The 23549-nt window shown below is 38.3% G+C and overlaps 1 protein-coding gene across 1 annotated transcript in view; it reads right to left on the minus strand.

The window, feature by feature from the left end:
* slc6a2 (solute carrier family 6 member 2) overlaps positions 1-23549 on the minus strand; it is a 102540-nt gene that overhangs the window by 70211 nt on the left and 8780 nt on the right. The window contains exons 3-4 of the mRNA XM_061964532.2: positions 14509-14640; positions 4293-4530 (exon numbers count right to left, since the gene is read on the minus strand). Of these exons, the coding sequence (XP_061820516.2) occupies positions 4293-4530; positions 14509-14640 (370 nt within the window). The remainder of the gene's footprint in view (positions 1-4292; positions 4531-14508; positions 14641-23549) is intronic.

A 23549-nucleotide genomic window follows, 5' to 3' on the forward strand; every position in this document is an offset into this window, starting at 1 on the left:
TGGATACTTAACATCAAGCAAGCATCAAAGCAGATAGAACATTGCTACAGTCTTCTAGGACCTGAACGGCACCCAATTCCTTGCGAGCTGCAGTCAACCCCCCCCTCTCAACCAACCCCGCCCCGCCATACCACAATCCACAAAACACCAAAAAACAAGCTGAACGCCCTTGTTTAATTCCTCAAACGATTCAGTTTTGAAATGATCCACTCATTTTTTTTTTTAACTGTTGTCTGTTTTGGTATAATAAGATACTGTGTTCAAAATATGTCCAACAGTTTTATGGCAAGATGAAGAAAAAACAAGTGGAACGTTAGGGTCACAAACACCTGATCAACACAAGATGTGTGGACAATGTCCTCAGATGACCAAGGAATGAGTGACTTTTTGTTTGTTCAGCACAATACCATCCTGTGAAGCATTTTGTAGGTCATGTCTAGCAACAATACCGCACTAGTTCTTACAACAAAATGGTTTCGTCTGTTTGGGTTTTGAATAAAGATTTCTGTTTGTTTGTATGCATATCCAAAGACATTAATAGAAAACCCAAAACCAGTGAAGTTGGCACGTTGTGTAAATGGTGAAAAACATAAAATGATTTGCAAATCCTTTTCAACCTATATTCAATTGAATAGACTGCAAAGACAAGATACTTAACGTTTAAACTGAGAAACGTTGTTATTTTTTTGCAAATATTAGCCTGTTTGGAATTTGATGCCTGCAACATGTTTCAAAAAGGCTGGCACAAGTGGCAAAAAAGGAGGAATGCTCATCAAACACTTATTTGGAACATCCCATAGGTGAACAGGCTAATTGGGAACAGGTGGGTGCCATGATTGGGTATAAAAGCAGCTTCCATGAAATGCTCAGTCATTCACAAACAAGGATGGGGCGAGGGTCACCACTTTGTGAACAAATGCGTGTAAAAATTTTTAAACAGTTAAAGAACAACAATTCTCAATGAGCTATTGCAAGGAATTTAGGGATTTCACCATCTACGGTCGGTAATATCATCAAGAGGTTCAGAGAATCTGGAGAAATCACTGCACGTAAGCAGCATGCCTGTGACCTTCGAATCTTCAGGCGGTACTGCATCAAAAAGCGACATCAGTGTGTAAAGGATATCACCACATGGGCTCAGGAACACTTCAGAAAAGCAATGTCAGTAACTACAGTTTGTTGCTACATCTGTAAGAGCAAGTTAAAACTCTACTATGCAAAGCGAAAACCATTTACACATTTACACCCAGAAACACCGCCGGCTTCGCTAAGATGGACTGATACGAAGTGTAAAAGCATTCTGTGGTTGGACGAGTCCACATGTCAAATTGTTTTTGGAAACTGTGGACGTCGTGTCCTCCGGAACAAAGAGGAAAAGAACCATCCAAATTGTTAGAGGCGCAAAGTTCAAAAATCAGCATCTATGATGGTATGGGGGTGTATTAGTGCCCAAGACACGGGTAACTTACACATCTGTGAAGGCACCATTAATGCTGAAAGGTACATACAGGTTTTGGAGCAACATATGTTGCTATCCAAGCAACGTTATCATGGACGCCCCTGCTTATTTCAGCAAGACAATGCAAAGCCATGTGTTACAACAAGGAAATGTCATAAAATGTATGAGAATAATGTTACAATACTAGAATAATTACATTGAAAATTACAAGAAAAATCTTAATTTTTTTAAGAGAGCAAAGTTGTGACTTTCCCACTAGAGTTAATAATAATTTGCATCACGAGCCCTTTCACGATAAAAGACAACAGCAATTTATATTTTTCTGTGTTTACTCTTTCGAGACTGATTTTATCCAAAATGAGACTGAGGGCAGCTTGGAAACAGCGCACAGCAGCAAATACGAGCCTGCAGTTTGCAAAACAGTTTGCATTCATTTGTGGGATTTCTTTGTCACTAAGTCACGTTTCTCCTCAAAACCTTCTCTTTAGCCTAACCCGGGGCTCTAGAGCCGCGGGTTGCGGCTCTAGAGCGGCTCTTTAGCGTTGCTCTAGTGGCTCCCTGGACCTCTTTCAGAGATGTGTGAAAATGGAAAAAAATGAAGAAAAAAAAAAAAAAATTGTTTTAATATATTTTCTGTAGGAGAACAAACATGACACAAACCTTCCCAATTGTTAGAAATCCCACTGTTCATATTAAACATGATTCTCTGATGAGAGTGTTTGGAGAGCGCCATTTTGTCCTACTAATTTCAGCGACCCTTGAACTCATCCCAGTTTGTTTACATGTACAACTTTCTCCGATGCTGCCACAGAAAGACGCGTTTTATGCCATTCATTATTTGTCTCGTTTTGTCCACCAAACGTTTTATGCTGTGCGTGAATGCACAAAAGTGAGCTTTGTTGATGTTATTTATTTGCTGGAGTGCTTATCAGGCATATTTGGTCAATCCATGACTGCAAGCTAATCGATGCTAACATGCTATTTAGGCTAACTGCGTGTACATATTGCATCATTATGCCTCGTTTGTAGGTATGTTTGTGCTCATTTAATTTCCTTCACTTATGTCCTCTGTGTATTTAATTTATATTTGCATGTCTCATGACACATCAGTATGTAATATTGGCTGCATTTCCGATAGTTGTTTGTGTGCCATGTTGTTCCAGACCACAGCAAACGTTACCCAGCTTGCAAAGATCCATTAGAAAATAAATCCATTAGAAAAAGACAGCCTGCCGTTTCCTTTAACTTGGACACACACATCTATACCTTTGGCCATTCTAAGACAGTATAGTAGCCTATACTATATAGTATAGTACCTACTCAGTGGCCTAGTGGTTAGAGTGTCCGCCCTGAGAACGGTAGGTTGTGAGTTCATACCCCGGCCGAGTCATACCAAAGACTATAAAAATGGGACCCATTACCTCCCTGCTTGGCACTCAGCATCAAGGGTTGGAATTGGGGGTTAAATCACCAGGGGGTGATCAAGGGTGATGGGTCAAATGCAGAAAATCATTTCGCCACACCAAGTGTGTGTGTGACAATCATTGGTACTTTAACTTTTAGGCTAATGTAGCTAATATGGACAATTACATCATGTGTTGCCTTCACTATAACACTTTTATAAGACTTTTATAGTCATTTTGATAGTAGGCTAATATAGCAGACACTTACATCATGTGTTGCCTTCATTATAACACTTATATAAGACTTTTAAAGTAATTTTGATAGTAGGCTAATATGGCTAATATAGACACTTACAACATGTGTTGCCTTCAGTATAACACTTATATAAGGCTTTTAATTTTTTGCAGCTCCAGACAGATTTTTATTTTTATTTTTGGTCCAATATGGCTCTTTCAACATTTTGGGTTGCCGACCCCTGGCCTAACCTAATCGTCACGGTCACGTTTTCTCAGTATCAATTCCTACTGACCAACTGCATCTCTGTCTGGACTGGAGCCTGCAGTGCCTCAGATTGGAAGTCTCTCCAGAGAGTGGTGAGAACGGCGGAAAAGATCATCAGGACTCCTCTTCCTCCTATCCAGGAGATCGTAAAAAGCCGCTGCCTGACCAGGGCTTAGAAAATCTGCAGAGACTCCTCCCACCCCCACCAAGGACTGACAGAGGTTCCGCAGCCTCCGAAACAGAACCTCCAAGTTCTGTAACAGCTTCTTCCCTCAGGTCGTAAGACTCTTGAACGCATCATAATAATCCCCTCAATTCCCCCCAAAAATGGATTAACTCGCCGGAATATAAAGACAATATAACATACATCCATAAACCTGGATGCATATGCAAAAGTGAAATATATTTATCTGTACAGTAATCTATGTATTTATATCTGCACCTTATTGCTATTTTATCCTGCATTACCATGAGCTAATGCAACAAAATTTCGTTCTTATCTGTACTGTAAAGTTCAAATTTGAATGACAATAAAAAGGAAGTCTAAGTCTAAGTCTAAGTCTACTCACTGTTGTGTAAAGTATTCATTTTTAAAAGTCACTATTTTTCGGTGTTAGTACTCTAAAACTGCTCGTATTCAGGCATACAGTAATCATGAAAGCATCACATTTTGTTGGTGCCTGAATGACCAGAGGCTCGGGAGTCAGAATCGCTTCCTCCAGACTGCACAATGAGCCATCAGGGCAGGACCGACATGCTTTGAACTAAAAAAAAAAAAATAACTGAACTTTTTTTAAGCACTTCAAAGACTAAGTCAACTTCCCATGCAGAGTTTTGGTAGACTTAATTTCCATTACCGGTTTCAGACTCCTTTGTGCACACAAAAGGCGACACGGTATAAAGTTAGAACACGTCCCAAGTGACTTACTCATAGTACTCTGCCGCCGGTGTGATCTTGTACTTGGCGTACGAGGTTCCGTTGCCCAGGACCGATCCGTTGATGGCCTTGGGGTCGGTGCAGTTGGGGCTGTTCCAGCTGTTGTCGCATCTGAGCCAAGGCAGCTCTCTGGTCATGGAGGAGAACAGGTAGTAGAGCGACCAGGCAATGATGACGTTGTAGTAGAAGCCCACGTAAAGGGCGATGACGATCACCGTGTAGCCCACACCTGAAGAGCACGGCCATAAGTTAGCGTTTGCCACTACATAACTACTGCATATCTGAAGGTTGCTATGAATAAGCAGCATCAAATTAGTCCAGGGATGTCAAACTCAAGGCCCGGGGGCCAGATCCGGCCCGCGACATCATTTTATCTGGCCCGCAAACACCTGAAAATATGTGTCAATAAAGTACCGTATTTTTCGGACTATAAGTCGCAGTTTTTTTCATAGTTTGGCCGGGCTCCAGTGCGACTTATGTATGTTTTTTTCCTTTTTTATTATGCATTTTCGGCAGGTGCGACTTATACTCCGGTGCGACTTATACTCCGAAAAATACGGTACTTAATATTTTCTCACTAATTGATTTTCTTCATTTTGACAGAAAAAATATATGTACTGCTTGAAATCGCATACCTTTTAAACTTTAAGAGTATACATTATTGCAACAAATATTACAGTATATACTTTCCAAACATTTTTTGTCTGAATAAAAATAAATACTTAAATCAAATCAAATCAAATCAACTTTATTTATAGAGCACATTTAAAATGTACCACAGGGGTAGCAAAAGTGCTGTACAATGAACAGGTTAAAAGATAAAACGAGTACCGAGCAAACACAACACAACACAAACAGAACACGATAAAAAAAAAATAATTAAAATAGAATTAATAAAAACATAAAAACATAAAAACAGGATCACAGCAGGTGTATTATGGGGCGCCATTGCAGGATGGATATCACTCAGTGTTAAAAGCCATGGAATAAAAGTATGTTTTTAAGAGAGATTTAAAAACAGGAAGAGGAGGCTTGTCTAACACTCAGGGGTAGGTCGTTCCAGAGCTTGGGAGCAGCAACGGCGAAAGCTCTGTCACCTCTAAGCTTCAGCCTTGTGTCAGGGACCGTCAACAGCAGCTGATCGGCTGATCTTAAGGATCGGGTGGGGCAGTAAGGCTGAAGGAGGTTGGAGAGATAGGTTGGCGCGAGGTTGTTTAGACATTTAAAAACAAATAAAAGGAGTTTAAAATGTATTCGGTAACGAATCTGCTAGACTTATGATTTTACAGCAAACTACCCATCAAATTAATAAAAAATGACAATACATTTTTACGGTGTCCTTTACAGCGTATTTGAAAAAAACTACTTATTTTTTTTGCGTTAAAATTCTGTTGACTGAGCTGCCATATTTGTACTGTAAAATATTGTTTTTAACAGTGTATTACTGAAAATGAGAAAACGATACATTTGCTTTTACGGTAGAAAAACTGGCAGCTAAGTTGCCAGAATAAAAAAGGAACTTGTACTGTTTTTCCAATAATAATATAATGTTGTAAAAACCAAAGTAAATTTAATAGTGAAATTCTGGCATCTAAGCTGCGAGCTGTTTCCGTAAAAAAACAACAACAAAAACAGTGCTGCTGTTTTTATATTTACCGTAAAATGTTGTAAGAAATAAAAAAAACACTATTTTACAGTAACATTTTGTAAATGTAAAGTTTTTACTGTAAAATTGACAGTGTACTTAAAAAAAAAAAAAAAAAAAAATTATATATATATATATATATATATATATATATATATATATATATATATATATATATATATATATATATATATGAAATCCAGAGGCACATTCATACATTATTCCAAATGAGTATTATTTGCTACACTTACAAGAATACAACATAAATAAATAATTGAATTGCAAAAAAAAAAAAAAGTGGCAATTTTAGACATAAAAAAATTTAATTTTGTCTGTCCTGTCCAGCCACTAAGGCAAATCATATTGTTGATGGAGGTGCCCATGTCTGCTGTACAGATTTATTTATGGCCATTTCTCGTGTTGCCCTATTTGTAATTGACCTTATTAAATGTTTGGATATATTTAGTGTTTAACACAGCCGGACCGGAGCAGGAGGGGATAGAAAGAAGAAAAACAATAGACAGATAGGGAATTTGCGGGGACAAGAGGTGGGGGGGGGGTAAGACAAAGAGAGACAACAAGAACAAAAGCACTAACAACAGAACTATATAATCAAATATGACATGTATACAAATATGATACCAAAAATTATAACGAACAAATTAGTGAAGTAGATAGTAATAATACAGTATTGACAATTGGCATTATTGCACTACAAATGGAACACTAAAAATGGCAATAGAAATAAGCATACTAATAAAGAATAATACTAATTACCTCTTTTATTAATATTGCAATCACTTCAAATGCAATAATACATAAATGTAATGAATACTTGAATTACAAAAGGAAGGAGATAAAGAGGTGGGTGAAAGAAAAAGGAGTGGACTATGTTAACCTTTTACATTGTTATGATACAATTAGGTTCAGCTTTAGCAGTGGCGACGTTTTGTGATGTGGGTGTGTATTTGTATGAGTATGATTGTGTACACTTGTATGTATGAATACATGCTTGATGAATAGGATTCTATACATGAGTGTATGTATGTCTGAAAGGTTGAATTTTAAAATTGAATTTTTTTTACCCTAACAAAAACCCATAACATGACAATGTAAGTTAGCGTGACTTATATTTATATAGCACTTTTTCTCTTGTGACTCAAAGCGCTTTACATTGAGAAACCCATTATCTATGTTTAAGCTACTTGTACACCTGTGTGGGTGACACTAGGAGCAAGGTGGACAACAGGATGACGCAAGACGGATTTGAACTAGGAACCCTCTAGTTGTTTGCAGACAACTCTACGCCTCCCGGAATAATAGACGGAATAAAGTTAAAGCATTGTGAAAAAAGTTTTTTGAACATACGAATCTTAAAACTACGAGGACATTTTAAAAGAACACACAAAGAGTGGGAATTTTTCCAACAAAAAGGTCATAATAATTACTAAATAAATTGGCAAAGTTACAAGACAAAAGTCGTGATTTTACAAGAAAAAAGTTGTATTTTTAGTGAAATGAACTGGTTATTTTACGAAAAAAAGTTGTCAATGTTGGAGAATTAAATCGTTATTTTTTTCAACTACAAAATGTATTTAAAAAAAGTTGCATTACTAAAAGATTAATACTGTAATATTTTGAGAAAATACACAGAATTTTGACACACAAGTCATACATTTCTAAGAAGCAAGTAATCATATTCCCAGAATACAATTTTTGTTTTAAACAATTTAAAAAAAAAAAAGAGTATGTTTTCGGAAAACCAAGCAACAATTTTCCCAAAACAAACTCCCAGTTTTACGTGGAAAAATGTTGTCATATTTGGAAAATGTTGTAATTCCAAGACAATTAATTTTGACACAAAACGGTCTTAACTTTACAGTAATCAGTTCACATTATTTCCTGAATAAAAATGCAATGTGGCATGTTTTTTATTGTATTTTATGAGAATAAAATTGTTATATTACAAAAAAGTTGTAATTCTAATATTTTTTTTACAAAGTCAAAATAACAAGAATATAACCATAAGAATAAAGACATATTTTTATGTGAATACAATTGTCATATTACAAAGAAAGTTGTATTTCTATTCATATGAAGTCACAATATTATCAGAATAATGTCATAACATTCCTCAGTAAAAAGTATTTTCTTTTTCTAGTAGGTCAATATTGTTAAACAACAAGAAAATACGTGGGCGGTATGGCTCGGTTGGTAGAGTGGCCGTGCCAGCAACTTAAGGGTTCCAGGTTCGATCCCCGCTTCTGCCATCCTAGTCACTGCCGTTGTGTCCTTGGGCAAGACACTTTATCCACCTGCTCCCAGTGCCACCCACACTGGTTTAAATGTAACTTAGATGTTGGGTTTCACAATGTAAAGCGCTTTGAGTCACTAGAGAAAAGCGCTATATAAATATAATTCACTTCACTTCACATGTTATTTCGACAGAAAAACTCAGAATTTTCCGAAAATTAAGTCATATATTCCATGAACAAAGTCGCAATGTTACAGGAAAAAAATAAATCAAGCTGCTGATTAAATAAAAATTGTTGTATTATGAAAAAAGTTCAAAACTACCTTGAAAAAAAATGCAACATTATAAGAAAACAGACAAAAAGTCAAAACTTTCCGACAATTACTTGATAATAAGGACCTAATTCCGTGAAAAAAGTTGTCATATTCCGAAGAAGGTTGTGATACTATGAGAATACCATCATAATATTCCCAATAATAAAAAAAAATATATAATAATTTTGCGGGGAATAAAGTATTACAAAAAAAGTTGGTATTCTATGAGAATAAGGCTGCAACGTTACAAATGTAATGTTATGAAGACATTTTATGAAAATAAATATATAATTTCTGAAAAAAAATACAATTTTATGTAACGGAAAAAAGAACAATTGCAAAGTTAACAGTGTTAGGAAGACATTTTACAAGAATAAAGACGCAGAAGAACGATGGTCATTACATAAGAATGTTGTAAAATGGTAAGCAGAAACATTACTTGTTATTTTATGGCTTTATTCTTATAACATTAAGACATTTTCCCTGCAAATTTTACTGTTTTGTATTAGTCATCATAAGACATACCCTCCGTTTTTTTCCCCTAGAAACTAGCGTATTTTCCCTTTTTTTTTCCTGTAAATTGTCATTTTAAATGTGATCAACAACAAAACAAAAATATCTCCAGTACGTCCCTTATCTTTTAAATACCAATGTTGACAGATATGTCTTCACAATCATCGGCAGCAATTTGTACAGTAAAGATGGCTGTTTTCTGCCTTATAATACGCTACATTGAAATGTTGTGCCACTGTTTCTAGCTCACATTCTGATAAATGATGAATGCTCTGTAGAAAAGCATCAATAACTACTTAAAGATGTTGCAACCTAATCAACCAAAAGCCTTGGGTTGTCCGACATACACCATCTTTGGAGTGTGCTTTGATGATATTAAGCCCGACCCCTATTGTTCCTGCACATGCCCACTGTGACGTTTTGTCGGTCGACACGAAGGTAAACACGGCGGAGCGGTTGCCACGGCTACTTCAATAACAGAAACGTTCGGACCATTCCGCAGACTGCCGTTAAGCTAAAAACACATGGCTGAAAACTGCAAAGCAAACGGTAGTCTTACTTAGCCCATGACTCATATCACTAAATTTGACTTATAGACGTAACGTTATTTTTACACAATGACCTGTCTCGGCGTATTTAACAAAACAGAGTATGAAAGAAACTGGGATTTATGTTGCACAGACTGTAAAAATCAAAGCCTGACCACACATGTTTTTTCTCAATGACTGAATTTATATGGTTTCAACTTGATAATATATTGTGTATATATTTCTTGTCTGACTATGTCGTTGTCCACCTTTCATTTAATTGATTGACTTTACTGAAAAGGTCACAAACCATGTATGTACCCCTTCCCCGCTTTGGTATTTGCAAAAAAAACACACACTTCCATGACCAAGCAAGAGGCTAAGGCAGGGGTCGGCAACCCAAAATGTTGAAAGAGCCATATTGGACCAAAAATACAAAAACAAATCTGTCTGGAGCCGCAAAAAAAATTAAAAGCCATATTACATACAGATAGTGTGTCATGAGATATAAATTGAATTAAGAGGACTTAAAGGAAACTAAATGAGCTCAAATATAGCTACAAACGAGGCATCATGATGCAATATGTACATATAGCTAACCTAAATAGCATGTTAGCATCGATTAGCTTGCAGTCATGCAGTGACCAAATATGCCCGATTAGCACTCCACGCAAGTCAATAACATCAACAAAACTCACCTTTGTGCATTCATGCACAACGTTAAAAGTTTGGTGGACAAAATGAGACAGAAAAAGAAGTGGCATAAAACACGTCCTAGAAAGTCGGAGAAAGTTATACATGTAAACAAACTACGGTGAGTTCAAGGACCGCCAAAATTAGTAGGACAAAACGCCGCTCGTCAAATACTCGAATCAGTGAAGCATGTTTAACATAAACAGTGGGATTTATAACAATTAGGGAGGTTTGTGTCATGTTTGGCTTCCTACAGAAACCATATTAAAACGAAAAATAAATTTTTTCCCCTCATCTTTTTCCATTTTTCATACATCTTTGGAAAAGCTCCAGGGAGCCACTAACGATAAAATTCGTTCTATTTTATCCACTAGCGACGCTGAGATCATTATTCATGCGTTCGTTACGTCTCGTCTCGACTACTGTAACGTATTATTTTCGGGTCTCCCTATGTCTAGCATTAAAAAATTACAGTTGGTACAAAATGCGGCTGCTAGACTTTTGACAAGAACAAGAAAGTTTGATCATATTACGCCTATACTGGCTCACCTGCACTGGCTTCCTGTGCACTTAAGATGTGACTTTAAGGTTTTACTACTTACGTATAAAATACTACACGGTCTAGCTCCGTCCTATCTTGTCGATTGCATTGTACCATATGTCCCGGCAAGAAATCTGCGTTCAAAGAACTCCGGCTTATTAGTGATTCCCAGAGCCCAAAAAAAGTCTGCGGGCTATAGAGCGTTTTCTATTCGGGCTCCAGTACTATGGAATGCCCTCCCGGTAACAATTAGAGATGCTACCTCAGTAGAAGCATTTAAGTCCCATCTTAAAACTCATTTGTATACTCTAGCCTTTAAATAGCCCCCCTGTTAGACCAGTTGATCTGCCGTTTCTTTTCTTTTCTCCTCTGCTCCCCTTTTCCTTGAGGGGGGGGGGCACAGGTCCGGTGGCCATGGATGAAGTGCTGGCTGTCCAGAGTCGGGACCCGGGGTGGACCGCTCGCCTGTGCATCGGCTGGGAACATCTCTGCGCTGCTGACCCGTCTCCGCTCGGGATGGTGTCCTGCTGGCCCCACTATGGACTGGACTCTTACTATTATGTTGGATCCACTATGGACTGGACTCTCACAATATTATGTCAGACCCACTCGACATCCATTGCTTTCGGTCTCCCCTAGAGGGGGGGGGGTTACCCACATATGCGGTCCTCTCCAAGGTTTCTCATAGTCATTCACATCGACGTCCCACTGTGGTGAGTTTTTCCTTGCCCGTATGTGGGCTTTGTACCGAGGATGTCGTTGTGGCTTGTGCAGCCCTTTGAGACACTTGTGATTTAGGGCTATATAAATAAAGATTGATTGATTGACTAGGGCGGCGCTTCTAGAGCCGCGGGTTGCCGACCCCTGGGCTAAGGCAACAAATATTGTTTTGATTGCAAGATTTAGACAAAAGTAACACTTTTCCACAACATTTTACGATATTCTAGAGCGACCATGTGTTCGTTGCTAATGAAAAGGTAAAGTCCTTTCGACGATTCTTCGTTCGTTCTCTGAGAACCAGGAAGTAGACGGCTAACTAAAAAAACAGACGAATGAACAAAGCAAACCTTTGTTGCAAAAGCATTTGCTCTACTTGCCATTTGACTCATAATAGAATTGTGTGCTCTGTCTGCAAATTTAAAATGGGACTGTCCTGTCATATTATGTAATACTCCGAAAACCAGGAAGTAGCCTGCGAACTAACAAACGGAAAACCTCACTAAAACACAGGACTATGTTTTAAAAAAAAAAAAATTTAGATACACTATTCTGTCTCATTAAAGCTACTGTGTTATCACGACTACAAGTCTAACTAACTAACAAACGGAAAACCTCACTAAAACACAGGACTATGTTTTAAAAACATTTTTTTAGAGACACTCTATTCTGTCCCATTAAAGCTACTGTGTTATCACGACTACAAGACGCTACTTTTTTCCAACTTTGAACCCTGTGGTTTGTAAAACAGTTTGGCCAGCTAATTTATGGATTTTTCTTTGCGAAAGCCATAATGTTTAGTATTCAACAAATAGTTTTCATATTACACCGACAGAACACTGAACAGGTGTGTTATCGTTTGAGCTCATCTTTTAAACGAGTTTGCTTGCAGCAGGTGCTGCGGCTTGAAAATTTACTTCCTGTTTTGTTCCTTGAACCAGAAGTATAACCGTCCATAGCGGTTTTGCTCGAAATGATTCTTTATTAATTATTCCAAGCAACATTTGTAAGTTTTACAATGTAGCTAAAATAATTCTTACTTACTAAACCGTCCCATGAGTGATGTCTGTAGGAGTGTTGTCATTCACATTTGTACGTACTATCGTAATGTAATCAAGCTCGTGGCGAGTATGCTAACACGTTTACAAATGTCTGTGTTAGTATTATTAACTTGCTATGACGTTCTTTGTAAATTCACCAAGACGTCACCGTGGAGTTATGGAGTCTGTTTAGCTGATTGGAGAGCTAGCTTCCATTGTTAGTGGGTTCATGACGATGACTTCCGTTTTGTTTAATTAGCCGTTTTACTGCTTCGTTACAGACACAGTTCAGAAAAAATTAAGGTATGTAAAGAAAATCTTTCACACTGGTATAAATCTGCGCCTTATAGTCCGGTGCGGCTAATATATGTAAACATATTTATTTCTTCTAAAATTTGGTGGGTGTGGCTTAAAGGGGAACATTATCACCAGACCTATGTAAGCGTCAATATATACCTTGATGTTGCAGAAAAAAGACCATATATTTTTTTAACCGATTTCCGAACTCTAAATAGGTGAATTTTGGCGAATTAAACGCCTTTCTATTATTCGCTCTCAGAGCGATGACGTCACGTTGTGACGTCACATCGGGAAGCAATCCGCTATTTTCTCAAACACATTACAAACACCGAGTCAAATCAGCTCTGTTATTTTCCGTTTTTTCGACTGTTTTCCGTACCTTGGAGACATCATGCCTCGTCGGTGTGTTGTCGGAGGGTGTAACAACACCAACAGGGACGGATTCAAGTTGCACCAGTGGCCCAAAAATGCGAAAGTGGCAAGAAATTGGACGTTTGCTATGACAGAGATGGCAAGAATGTGTGGACATCCTGCGACACTCAAAGCAGATGCATTTCCAACGATAAAGTCAAAGAAATCTGCCGCCAGACCCCCAGGAAAAGAGAGCGGATGAGGGTATGTCTACAGAATATATTAATTGATGAAAATTGTGCTGTCTGCACTCTCAAAGTGCATGTTGTTGCCAAATGTATTTCATATGCTGTAAACCTAGTTCATAGTTGTTAGTTTCCTTTAATGCCAAACAAACACATACCAATCGTTGGTTAGAAGGCGATCGCCAAATTCGTCCTCGCTTTCTCCCGTGTCGCTGGCTGTCGTGTCGTTTTCGTCGGGTTCGCTTGCATACAGTTCAAACCGATATGGCTCAGTAGCTTCAGTTTCTTCTTCAATTTCGTTTTCGCTACCTGCCTCCACACTACAACCATCCGTTTCAATACATTCGTAATCTGTTGGATCGCTTAAGCCGCTGAAATCCGAGTCTGAATCCGAGCTAATGTCGCTATAAACTTGCTGTTCTATCCGCCATGTTTGTTTGTATTGGCATCACTATGTGACGTCACAGGAAAATGGACGGGTGTATATAACGATGGTTAAAATCAGGCACTTTGATTTTTTTTTAGGGATATTGCGTGATGGGTAAAATTTTGAAAAAAACTTCGAAAAATAAAATAAGCCACTGGGAACTGATTTTTAATGGTTTTAACCCTTCTGAAATTGTGATAATGTTCCCCTTTAAATACGGAAATACGGTATTATTTTCTTACAGGTTGATTTTTCTAATACAGAAGAAACATTATTTGTGACATTTAATTATAGAGATTTTTTTAAGTATTGTTGCACATTTGAAAGAGACATTATCCACGGAGAATCCAAAATAGCATGGTTCTGTCATCTTCCGTTGACAGAAAAACAGGAACTCAGTATTCTTTTCGCTTGTCTTGAAAAAAAAAAAGGTGTATTTTTGTCATTTCAAATGTTTATAATGGTACGGTCTTGTCATCAAATCTTTATTATCTGTAAAACAGGAAGTGACCTACAAATGTAGCAGTCTTTTGAAATGTATGTCATTCGGTTTTAAAAGTGTACTTTATGGATTCCCGAGAGTGTAAACTTTCAAAAAGTTCAAATATAAAACAGGACAATTAGTAGTTAGTGTGTTTACCTTTAAAGACGGGGCATATCTTCCACACCGTGGCCGCCCCTTCCCTGTTATACTGGCCCAGAGCCAGTTCCATGTAGAACAATGGCATCCCCGCGATGACCAAGAAAAGAATGTAAGGGATCAAAAAGGCTCCTGGAAAAAGAGAAATAATTGCATTAAAAAAAAAAAAAAGACAATCATGTCAGCATAATACCCTGTGGAGGTGTGACATGATGAGGGAAATGTCACGAGCGCAATAGGATTAAGACAATAACGGAACAAGACCATTCATGATCATTAGAAGCTACAAGTAGATGATTAAATGAGCGCCCGGGGCTTCATATGTGTGTATGTTGACGGGTGAGGAGGGTGGGGGGGTCCGTCTTGACATTCTAGGAACACGTTCATGCATGCAACACAGGCCTGGCAGCAATTTTTAATGCAGCACAAGAAGGAAATGAGCTCTCGGAATTGGATTGCCCCCCACGTTGCAAACGACACATTACGTACAGTAATTAATAGGCTTTTGCCCCGGGCTAATATGATTGACAGGCCCTATGGGGGGCCCACAAACCATACATGACAGGTTTTTTTAAGTCCTCTTTACGCTGTCTGTCCGTCAATTGACCTGTGTCCGTCAGTCCATCCATCCATCTATGTCGGTCCAATTTCATTCCATGTTCATCCAATCAATTGGTCCATCAGTCCTGCCTTCTGTTGCCCAACTTCCATCTGTCCATCCAGCAAACTTTAAGTAACGATAAACGGTAATAATGACAGCCGCCGTAAAACTTCCAGACGGTTAGAGTTCCCGTTTTAAATCGAAATCTTCGGAACATCGTGATTAGTAACTGCACTTTGATAAACTCACAGACTGACGGTCGCCAGCTCGCTAGCTTAAAAGCCAACACAAAAACAAGAGAGGCTAACATTCCCCATTAGGAAAGAACATACATTAATATAAACGTACATAAACACATTGCTGTCTGAGCAACTAACATATTCAGTTGTTCTCATTGAACCAACAAGAGGTTTTTACGGTGCGTTTGAGGACTGCTGAACAGAGTAGCCACGAGGCCTACCAGAAATAATAAATAATAACAATAGATTTTATTTGTTACACATTTTTCATTTGAATACATCGTGAAGTGCTACAGTACAAACCGATATTTAAAAACAACAAATGCTTAGCCATTAAAACTGATGAACTACCGAGACTAACACACCAAACATGCAAAATAGTGGGTATTCTAAGAATGTGTCTATTTATATCAGTTCAGACGAAATGGTCGGTCGTTTGTTCCGCACACTTTACCGACGAAAGCTATGCTACGACAGAGATGGCAAGAATGTGTGGATATCCTACGACACTCAAAGCAGATGCTGACATCAACTCCAAAACTGGACAGATCAGCTTTCAGGAAAAGAGAGCGGATGAGGGTATGTCTACAGAATATATTAATTGATGAAAACTTTATTCATTACTCGCGGTTTTACGTAAATTATTATACATAAACTGTGTTTACCAATAATTTAGCTTAAAAACATTTATTTTTTTCAATCATTCGAGTACATTCGGGTAGTCTTGAATCTTGTGTAATGCAGTATTTTGTGTCTATTTAGGTATGGTCAACCTGAGTGCTGAAATCGTGGAAAAATATATGTTCTGAAATGGGCTGTCTGCACTCTCAAAGTGCATGTTGTTGCCAAATGTATTTCATATGCTGTAAACCTAGTTCATAGTTGTTAGTTTCCTTTAATGCCAAACAAACACATACCAATCGTTGGTTAGAAGGCGATCGCCGAATTCGTCCTCGCTTTCTCCCGTGTCGCTGGCTGTCGTGTCGTTTTCGTCGGTTTCGCTTGCATACGGTTCAAACCGATATGGCTCAATAGCTTCAGTTTCTTCTTCAATTTCGTTTTCGCTACCTGCCTCCACACTACAACCATCCGTTTCAATACATGCGTAATCTGTTGAATCGCTTAAGCCGCTGAAATCCGAGTCTGAATCCGAGCTAATGTCGCTATACCTTGCTGTTCTATCCGCCATGTTTGTTTGTATTGGCATCACTGTGTGACGTCACAGGAAAATGGACGGGTGTATATAACGATGGTTAAAATCAGGCACTTTGAAGCTTTTTTTAGGGATTTTGCGTGATGGGTAACATTTTGAAAAAAACTTCGAAAAATAAAATAAGCCACTGGGAATGGATTTTTAATGGTTTTAACCCTTCTGAAATTGTGATAATGTTCCCCTTTAAGAGTGTGTCTATTTATTTCAGTTACTTAAAAAAAGATAACTTGGTTAAAAGATTTCAGTGTGTGTACAAGTACTTTTTGAGCACATTTTAGTCACAACAACAGTGGTATGAAATGTCATATTGTTACATCCTTACAGTGATTGTCTATATGTCCGATCTGTCGGACATTCTATCCATGGCGGTTCACCTGTGACAGCCTGCTTGTTCATCTCCTGAGTGTCCATCCACTCATCTTTACATCGATCCACCTCAGTCCATGCATCTATGAATATGTGTCTGTCCCTGTCCGTCCTTCTACAGTATCTGTCCATCTGACAATTTACCTACAGCATGTCCTTCCCATTGATTTGTCTGTCAATTCAATTGTCCATCACTCCTTAAATATTGCTCCATCCGTTCAGCATCATTCTTTTACAGCGGTTCTCAAACTTTTTTCCACCAAGTACCACCTCAGAAAAACACTGTGCTCTCCAAGTACCACCATAATGACCAACAATAAAATACAGTAGCATAGTACGCCTAACTCAGGGGTTCTTAACCTTGTTGGAGGTACCGAACCCCACCAGTTTCATATGTGCATTCACCGAACCCTTCTTTAGTGAAAAATAAAATTATCTTTTTATTTCAAATTCAAGACAAAGTTATATGTTTTTGGTAACACTTTAGTGTGGGGAACATATTCTAAGTAACAAAGACTTAATTTAGAGTTTTTTTGGACACTAGGGGAACATATTCTAAGTAACAAAGACTTAATTTAGAGTTATTTGGTTAGGGTTAGAGGGTTAGGGCCAGGGTTAGAGGGTTAGGGTTATAATTAGGCCATGCCGAATAAGGCATTAATAAGTACTTAATAATGACTAGTTAAGAGCCAATGTGTTACTAATTTGCATGTTAATGAGCAACTAATTAATGGTAAATATGTTCCCCATACTAAAGTGTTACCATGTTTTTTTTACTGGTGCACAAAATGAACCGTGCATGAACATCAACTTGTTCAAAGACCAAAACCAACACAGTGCATAAACTCACAACAAATTACACACCTGCAAATCAGTGTGACTTCTGCTGTTGCCGTATCCGCAATACACCGACAGGGAGAAGTTTTTATTTACACGATGAGTCGGGTGTGTCTTGACCTCCGCCGAACCCCTGAGCCCGACTCACCGAACCCCTAGGGTTCGATCGAACCCAGGTTAAGAACCACTGGCCTAACTATTCATAAAAAAACAAGTCAGAGGTTTTATTCATCAAGTATATTTAACATTTTGGCCACTGTAATACTACACACAGTTTGAACAGTAACACTGTGTTTGAATATAGGAAAATAAAACACTGTACTTTAATCAAGTGATTCTTTGACACACCACTAGATGGAGCCCGCGTAATACTAGTGGTAGACGTACCACAGTTTGAGAATCACTGTTCTAGTAGTGTCCTTTCACCTGTCCTATCTTGCTATCTGTTTGTCAGTCAATCTGTTTCCATCCGTCCGTCTATATCCATCCAATCGCCAATTTATCAGACTCACTTTGTCTGTGTGTCAATCTTTTTACAGTATGTGTCAGTCTGTCCATCCATATATCTATTTCCATTTAATGTCTGCCAATCCATCCATCGTTCTATCCCTTTGTTAGTCCATCCATCATCCAAAGGTCCACAATATCTGTCTGTTTGTCCATCGTTCTATCGAGCCGTGTGTCCATCCATCCATGTCTGAATCCATCCTACTACCGATCTATGACCAACCGTTTTTGGTTGGTCCGACATCTATGGCTGTCATTCCCTCTACTTGCGTCCGTCCAATCCATTCTTATATGTCCGTCATTTCGTTCAACAATCTGTCAGTTTGTCCCTCCTTCTATCTATGCCTGTCTTTCTGTCTTACCAGCTATATCCATTCATCCATCAGTCTGTTCTGTCCGTCATTCTGTCCAATCATCCATCAATCGATTTCTGTGCATCCACCCATCCATCAATCTCTGTATCCATTTGTCCATCTGTCCACCCTTCTGTCCGTCCATCCATATAACTCACCTGTCTAGCTACTCATTTATTTGTATTGATCTAAGTTGACATAAAAAAATTATTCAGCCTCGCTCTTTTTTAAGAAAAAAAACAAACAAACTTCCATTGCTCCCTTTAATGTTGTGAGAGCCATTGCAACGTTCATTTAATAGCCAATTGTTTTTACTACAGAGAAAGTTTATTGTAAGAAAACAGTGGCATTGTAAACCCGTCACTCTCTTATGCTGAGAAAGCACGGACGTGGAAAAAAACACTCATTGAGAGCCTGGACGCCAACAGAAACACAAGAAGGCACATGTCACTGTTTATGTGGAGGTAGTTTAAAACATGGAGGCTGCTTTATAGTACAGTACTCGTAATAATGTCAATAGTAAAGGGTCAAAGACCAATCAAGCTTCTGAAAAGGCATTTTTAATAAATGAATGCAAAGCATTTTTTTTTTACTTTGAAACAACGTACTTAAACAAATGTCAATACTAAATTGTTACAGACTAAATAAACACAATGTCCTTCTATTTATTAATAAGCTACATGAGTCTTTGTTTGCACTTTCTGACAAATTATTTTTTTGTTTGTGTTTTGCATAGACGGTAATCTAACTATTAAAAAAATAAATGCGTCATATTTGCCTAATATGTATACACCTTAAACAATTATTGAGTTTTAAATGAATTTTATTTGGTCGCACAAACTGAATATCAGTTGTGTCAGCTGACACGAAAGTTGGTACGCATTTTTCTTTAAACATTTTTCCAAATGCAGAAGTTTTTTTGGGGGTGGGGGGGTTAGCCATAAATAGTAAACTGATCAAAAGCAAGCTCCAGTGTCTTCTACCCCCAGGGGTTTTTACATTTTTGACATCAGGGCCCAACCTTTCCACTACAGAGGGTCCAAGGACCCACTCAAACATTAACACTGAATTAGTAATCTTACTCTTAGTTGTAATCATATTCAAATATTACATTGAATTTGCAGTTTAAAGGGGAACATTATCACCAGACCTATGTAAGCGTCAATATATACCTTGATGTTGCAGGAAAAAGACCATATATTTTTTTAACCGATTTCCGAACTCTAAATGGGTGAATTTTGGCGAATTAAACGCCTTTCTATTATTCGCTCTCGGAGCGATGACGTCACAACGTGACGTCACATCGGGAAGCAATCCGCCATTTTCTCAAACACCGAGTCAAATCAGCTCTGTTATTTTCCGTTTTTTCGACTGTTTTCCGTACCTTGGAGACATCATGCCTCGTCGGTGTGTTGTCGGAGGGTGTAACAACACGAACAGGGACGGATTCAAGTTGCACCAGAGATGCAAAAGTGGCAAGAAATTGGACGTTTGTTCCGCACACTTTACTGACGAAAGCTATGCTACGACAGATGGCAAGAATGTGTGGATATCATGTGACACTCAAAGCAGATGCATTTCCAACGATAAAGTCAAAGAAATCTGCCGCCAGACCCCCATTGATTCTGCCGGAGTGTGTGAGCAATTCAGGGACAAAGGACCTCGGTAGCACGGCAAGCAATGGCGGCAGTTTGTTCCCGCAGACGAGCGAGCTAAACCCCCTGGCTGTCTTGGCTCACACCGTCCCTTATGCCACCGAAGATGATCAAGAGAAGAATATCGACCCTAGATTCCCTGGCCTGCTGACATCCACTCCAAAACTGGACAGATCAGCTTTCAGGAAAAGAGAGCGAATGAGGGTATGTCTACAGAATATATTAATTGATGAAAATTGTGCTGTCTGCACTCTCAAAGTGCATGTTGTTGCCAAATGTATTTCATATGCTGTAAACCTAGTTCATAGTTGTTAGTTTCCTTTAATGCCAAACAAACACATACCAATCGTTGGTTAGAAGGCGATCGCCGAATTCGTCCTCGCTTTCTCCCGTGTCGCTGGCTGTCGTGTCGTTTTCGTCGTTTTCGCTTGCATACGGTTCAAACCGATATGGCTCAATAGCTTCAGTTTCTTCTTCAATTTCGTTTTCGCTACCTGCCTCCACACTACAACCATCCGTTTCAATACATGCGTAATCTGTTGAATCGCTTAAGCCGCTGAAATCCGAGTCTGAATCCGAGCTAATGTCGCTATAGCTTGCTGTTCTATGCGCCATGTTTGTTTGTGTTGGCATCACTATGTGACGTCACAGGAAAATGGACGGGTGTATATAACGATGGTTAAAATCAGGCACTTTGAAGGTTTTTTTTAGGGATATTGCGTGATGGGTAAAATTTTGAAAAAAACTTCGAAAAATAAAATAAGCCACTGGGAACTGATTTTTAATGGTTTTAACCCTTCTGAGATTGTGATAATGTTCCCCTTTAACAGCATAAACCTTGTCAAATGATATAAAAGCATGTGCTGAATCACAAAGATTATTATCAAGACTTCAGGTGTTAGGCTGATTACAAAAATAAAGACTATATACACTACAAAAGAAAGGAGTCACGAAAACTGATGAAAAATGAATACATTCTAACTAAATTAATAATATATGTGTTTCTTAAATAAACTGTAAATAAAATGTTAGTGTAAATGAAAATAGATCTTTACCACGTTAGTCATAATTTTTGCGTTTAAAAAAAACTTCTCTATGACTTTTCCCCAGACTTCTTCTGTTTGTTTGATATCGTCATAAGTGGTGGAAAAGTCTATTACAATCGAGTACAACTGGCTAAGAAACAGATATTTTTTTGGTGGCCCTCTAGGTGGCGCTGTGGTTGAGGAACACTGTTCTACCCTACAGTACCACTAGAAGTGTTAAGATCTGACACTTTTTATATTGTTGCAATAACAGGATAGTATCAAATTGACTGTAACGGACCAGTACACTCCTTTATTTATTGTTTTTAACTTTATATATTTTCTCGGACTGTTGTCATTTTGACTTGGGAAGATCGAGAAGATATTTTAAGTGTATAACACCATGTAAAAGATGATCTTAGACTTTTAAATAACATGACTTATTCCATTCAGTAACATTCCCAGACTTACACCTGTGCCACCTGACATGTCTAATGAATTTCCACTTCTGTATTAGCTTTTTGCTAACATGTTTATGCATGTCACTTTTACCTGAAATATCTTAATCAAAATGGGGTTTTCACACGAAGCACCGACCATCCTGTGTATAAGTTCACGGAAACTGAAGTTTTCATTCATGTTTAAAATAAAACAAGAAACATTTTGACTCGGCCATTAAGGTCAGTAGGGTTTTTTTTTTTAGAGGATGCAACATCACGTTTACTGCTATTGTTTCTGAATATTTTTACAATGCAAGTTCAACATTTTTGCTAAATTGTGCCACTCTGACATGTGGTAAAAAGAAAAGATTATTCGACAACTGTTGGTTCGTCTTAAAGCTGGCAAATAGAGATGTCCGATAATGGCTTTTTTGCCGATATCCGATATTCCGATATTGTCCAACTCTTAATTACCGATTCCGATATCAACCGATACCGATATATACAGTCGTGAAATAAACACATTAATATGCCTAATTTTGTTGTGATACCCCGCTGGATGCATTAAACAATGTAACAAGGTTTTCCAAATAAATCAACTCAAGTTATGGAAAAAAAATTGCCAACATGGCACTGCCATATTTATTATAGAAGTCACAAAGTGCATTATTTGTTTTAACATGCCTCAAAACAGCAGCTTGGAATTTGGGACATGCTCTCCCTGAGAGAGCATGAGAAAGTTGAGGTGGGCGGGATTGAGGTGGGGTGTAGGGGGTAGGGGTGTATATTGTAGCGTCCCGGAAGAGTTAGTGCTGCAAGGGGTTCTGGGTATTTGTTTTGTTGTGTTTATGTCATGTTACGGTGCGGATGTTCTCCCGAAATGTGTTTGTCATTCTTGTTTGGTGTGGGTTCACAGTGTGGCGCATATTTGTAACAGTGTTAAAGTTGTTTATACGGCCACTCTCAGTGTGACCTGTATGGCTGCTGACCAAGTATGCCTTGCGTTCACTTGTGTGTGTGAAAAGCCGTAGATATTATGTGATTGGGCCGGCACGCAAAGGCCTTTAAGGTACATTGGCGCTCTGTACTTCTCCCTACGTCCGTGTACCACTCCGTACAGCGGCGTTTTAAAAAGTCATAAATTTAACTTTTTGAAACCGATACCGATAATTTCGGACATTACATTTTAAAGCATTTATCGGCCGATAATATCGGCAGTCCGATATTATCGGACATCTCTACTTGCAAACATTAAAAACCTAGCCATCGTACTTTATTTGACATTTTTTCACTTTTAAAGTACTATTTTCAATACTGTTGTGCATTAATTTATGGCGGACAGGTGCGATATACCTAACAATTTGAGGGACATGTATGTTGTGTCAATGACCCTATGAATAATAACAATAATACATTGTGCACTGACTTTATGTTTTTAGCCTCCAGACGCATGTTGCGGTGAATTCTATTTGTTTTAGCTACTTTTTAGAAGTCCATTTACTGTATGCGTTTATTTATGTGTGCATCCGTTTTTGTTTTTACTCTAAGGAAAATTAATTTGGAGGATTAATTAAGTTTTAGTATAGTAATGACAATAAAGACGGGGGTCACTCTTTCTTGTTCTGCCGTCCCTGGATGCTTTATGGCAGAGGTGTGGACTCGAGTCACATGACTTGGACTCGAGTCAGACTCGAGTCATGAATTTGATGACTTTAGACTCGACTTGACAAAATGTAAAAAGACTTGCAACTCGACTTAGACTTTAACATCAATGACTTGTGACTTCACTTGGACTTGAGCCTTTT

This window comes from Nerophis lumbriciformis, linkage group LG06 (assembly GCF_033978685.3).
Source record: "Nerophis lumbriciformis linkage group LG06, RoL_Nlum_v2.1, whole genome shotgun sequence".
Taxonomy (NCBI): Eukaryota; Metazoa; Chordata; class Actinopteri; order Syngnathiformes; family Syngnathidae; genus Nerophis; species Nerophis lumbriciformis.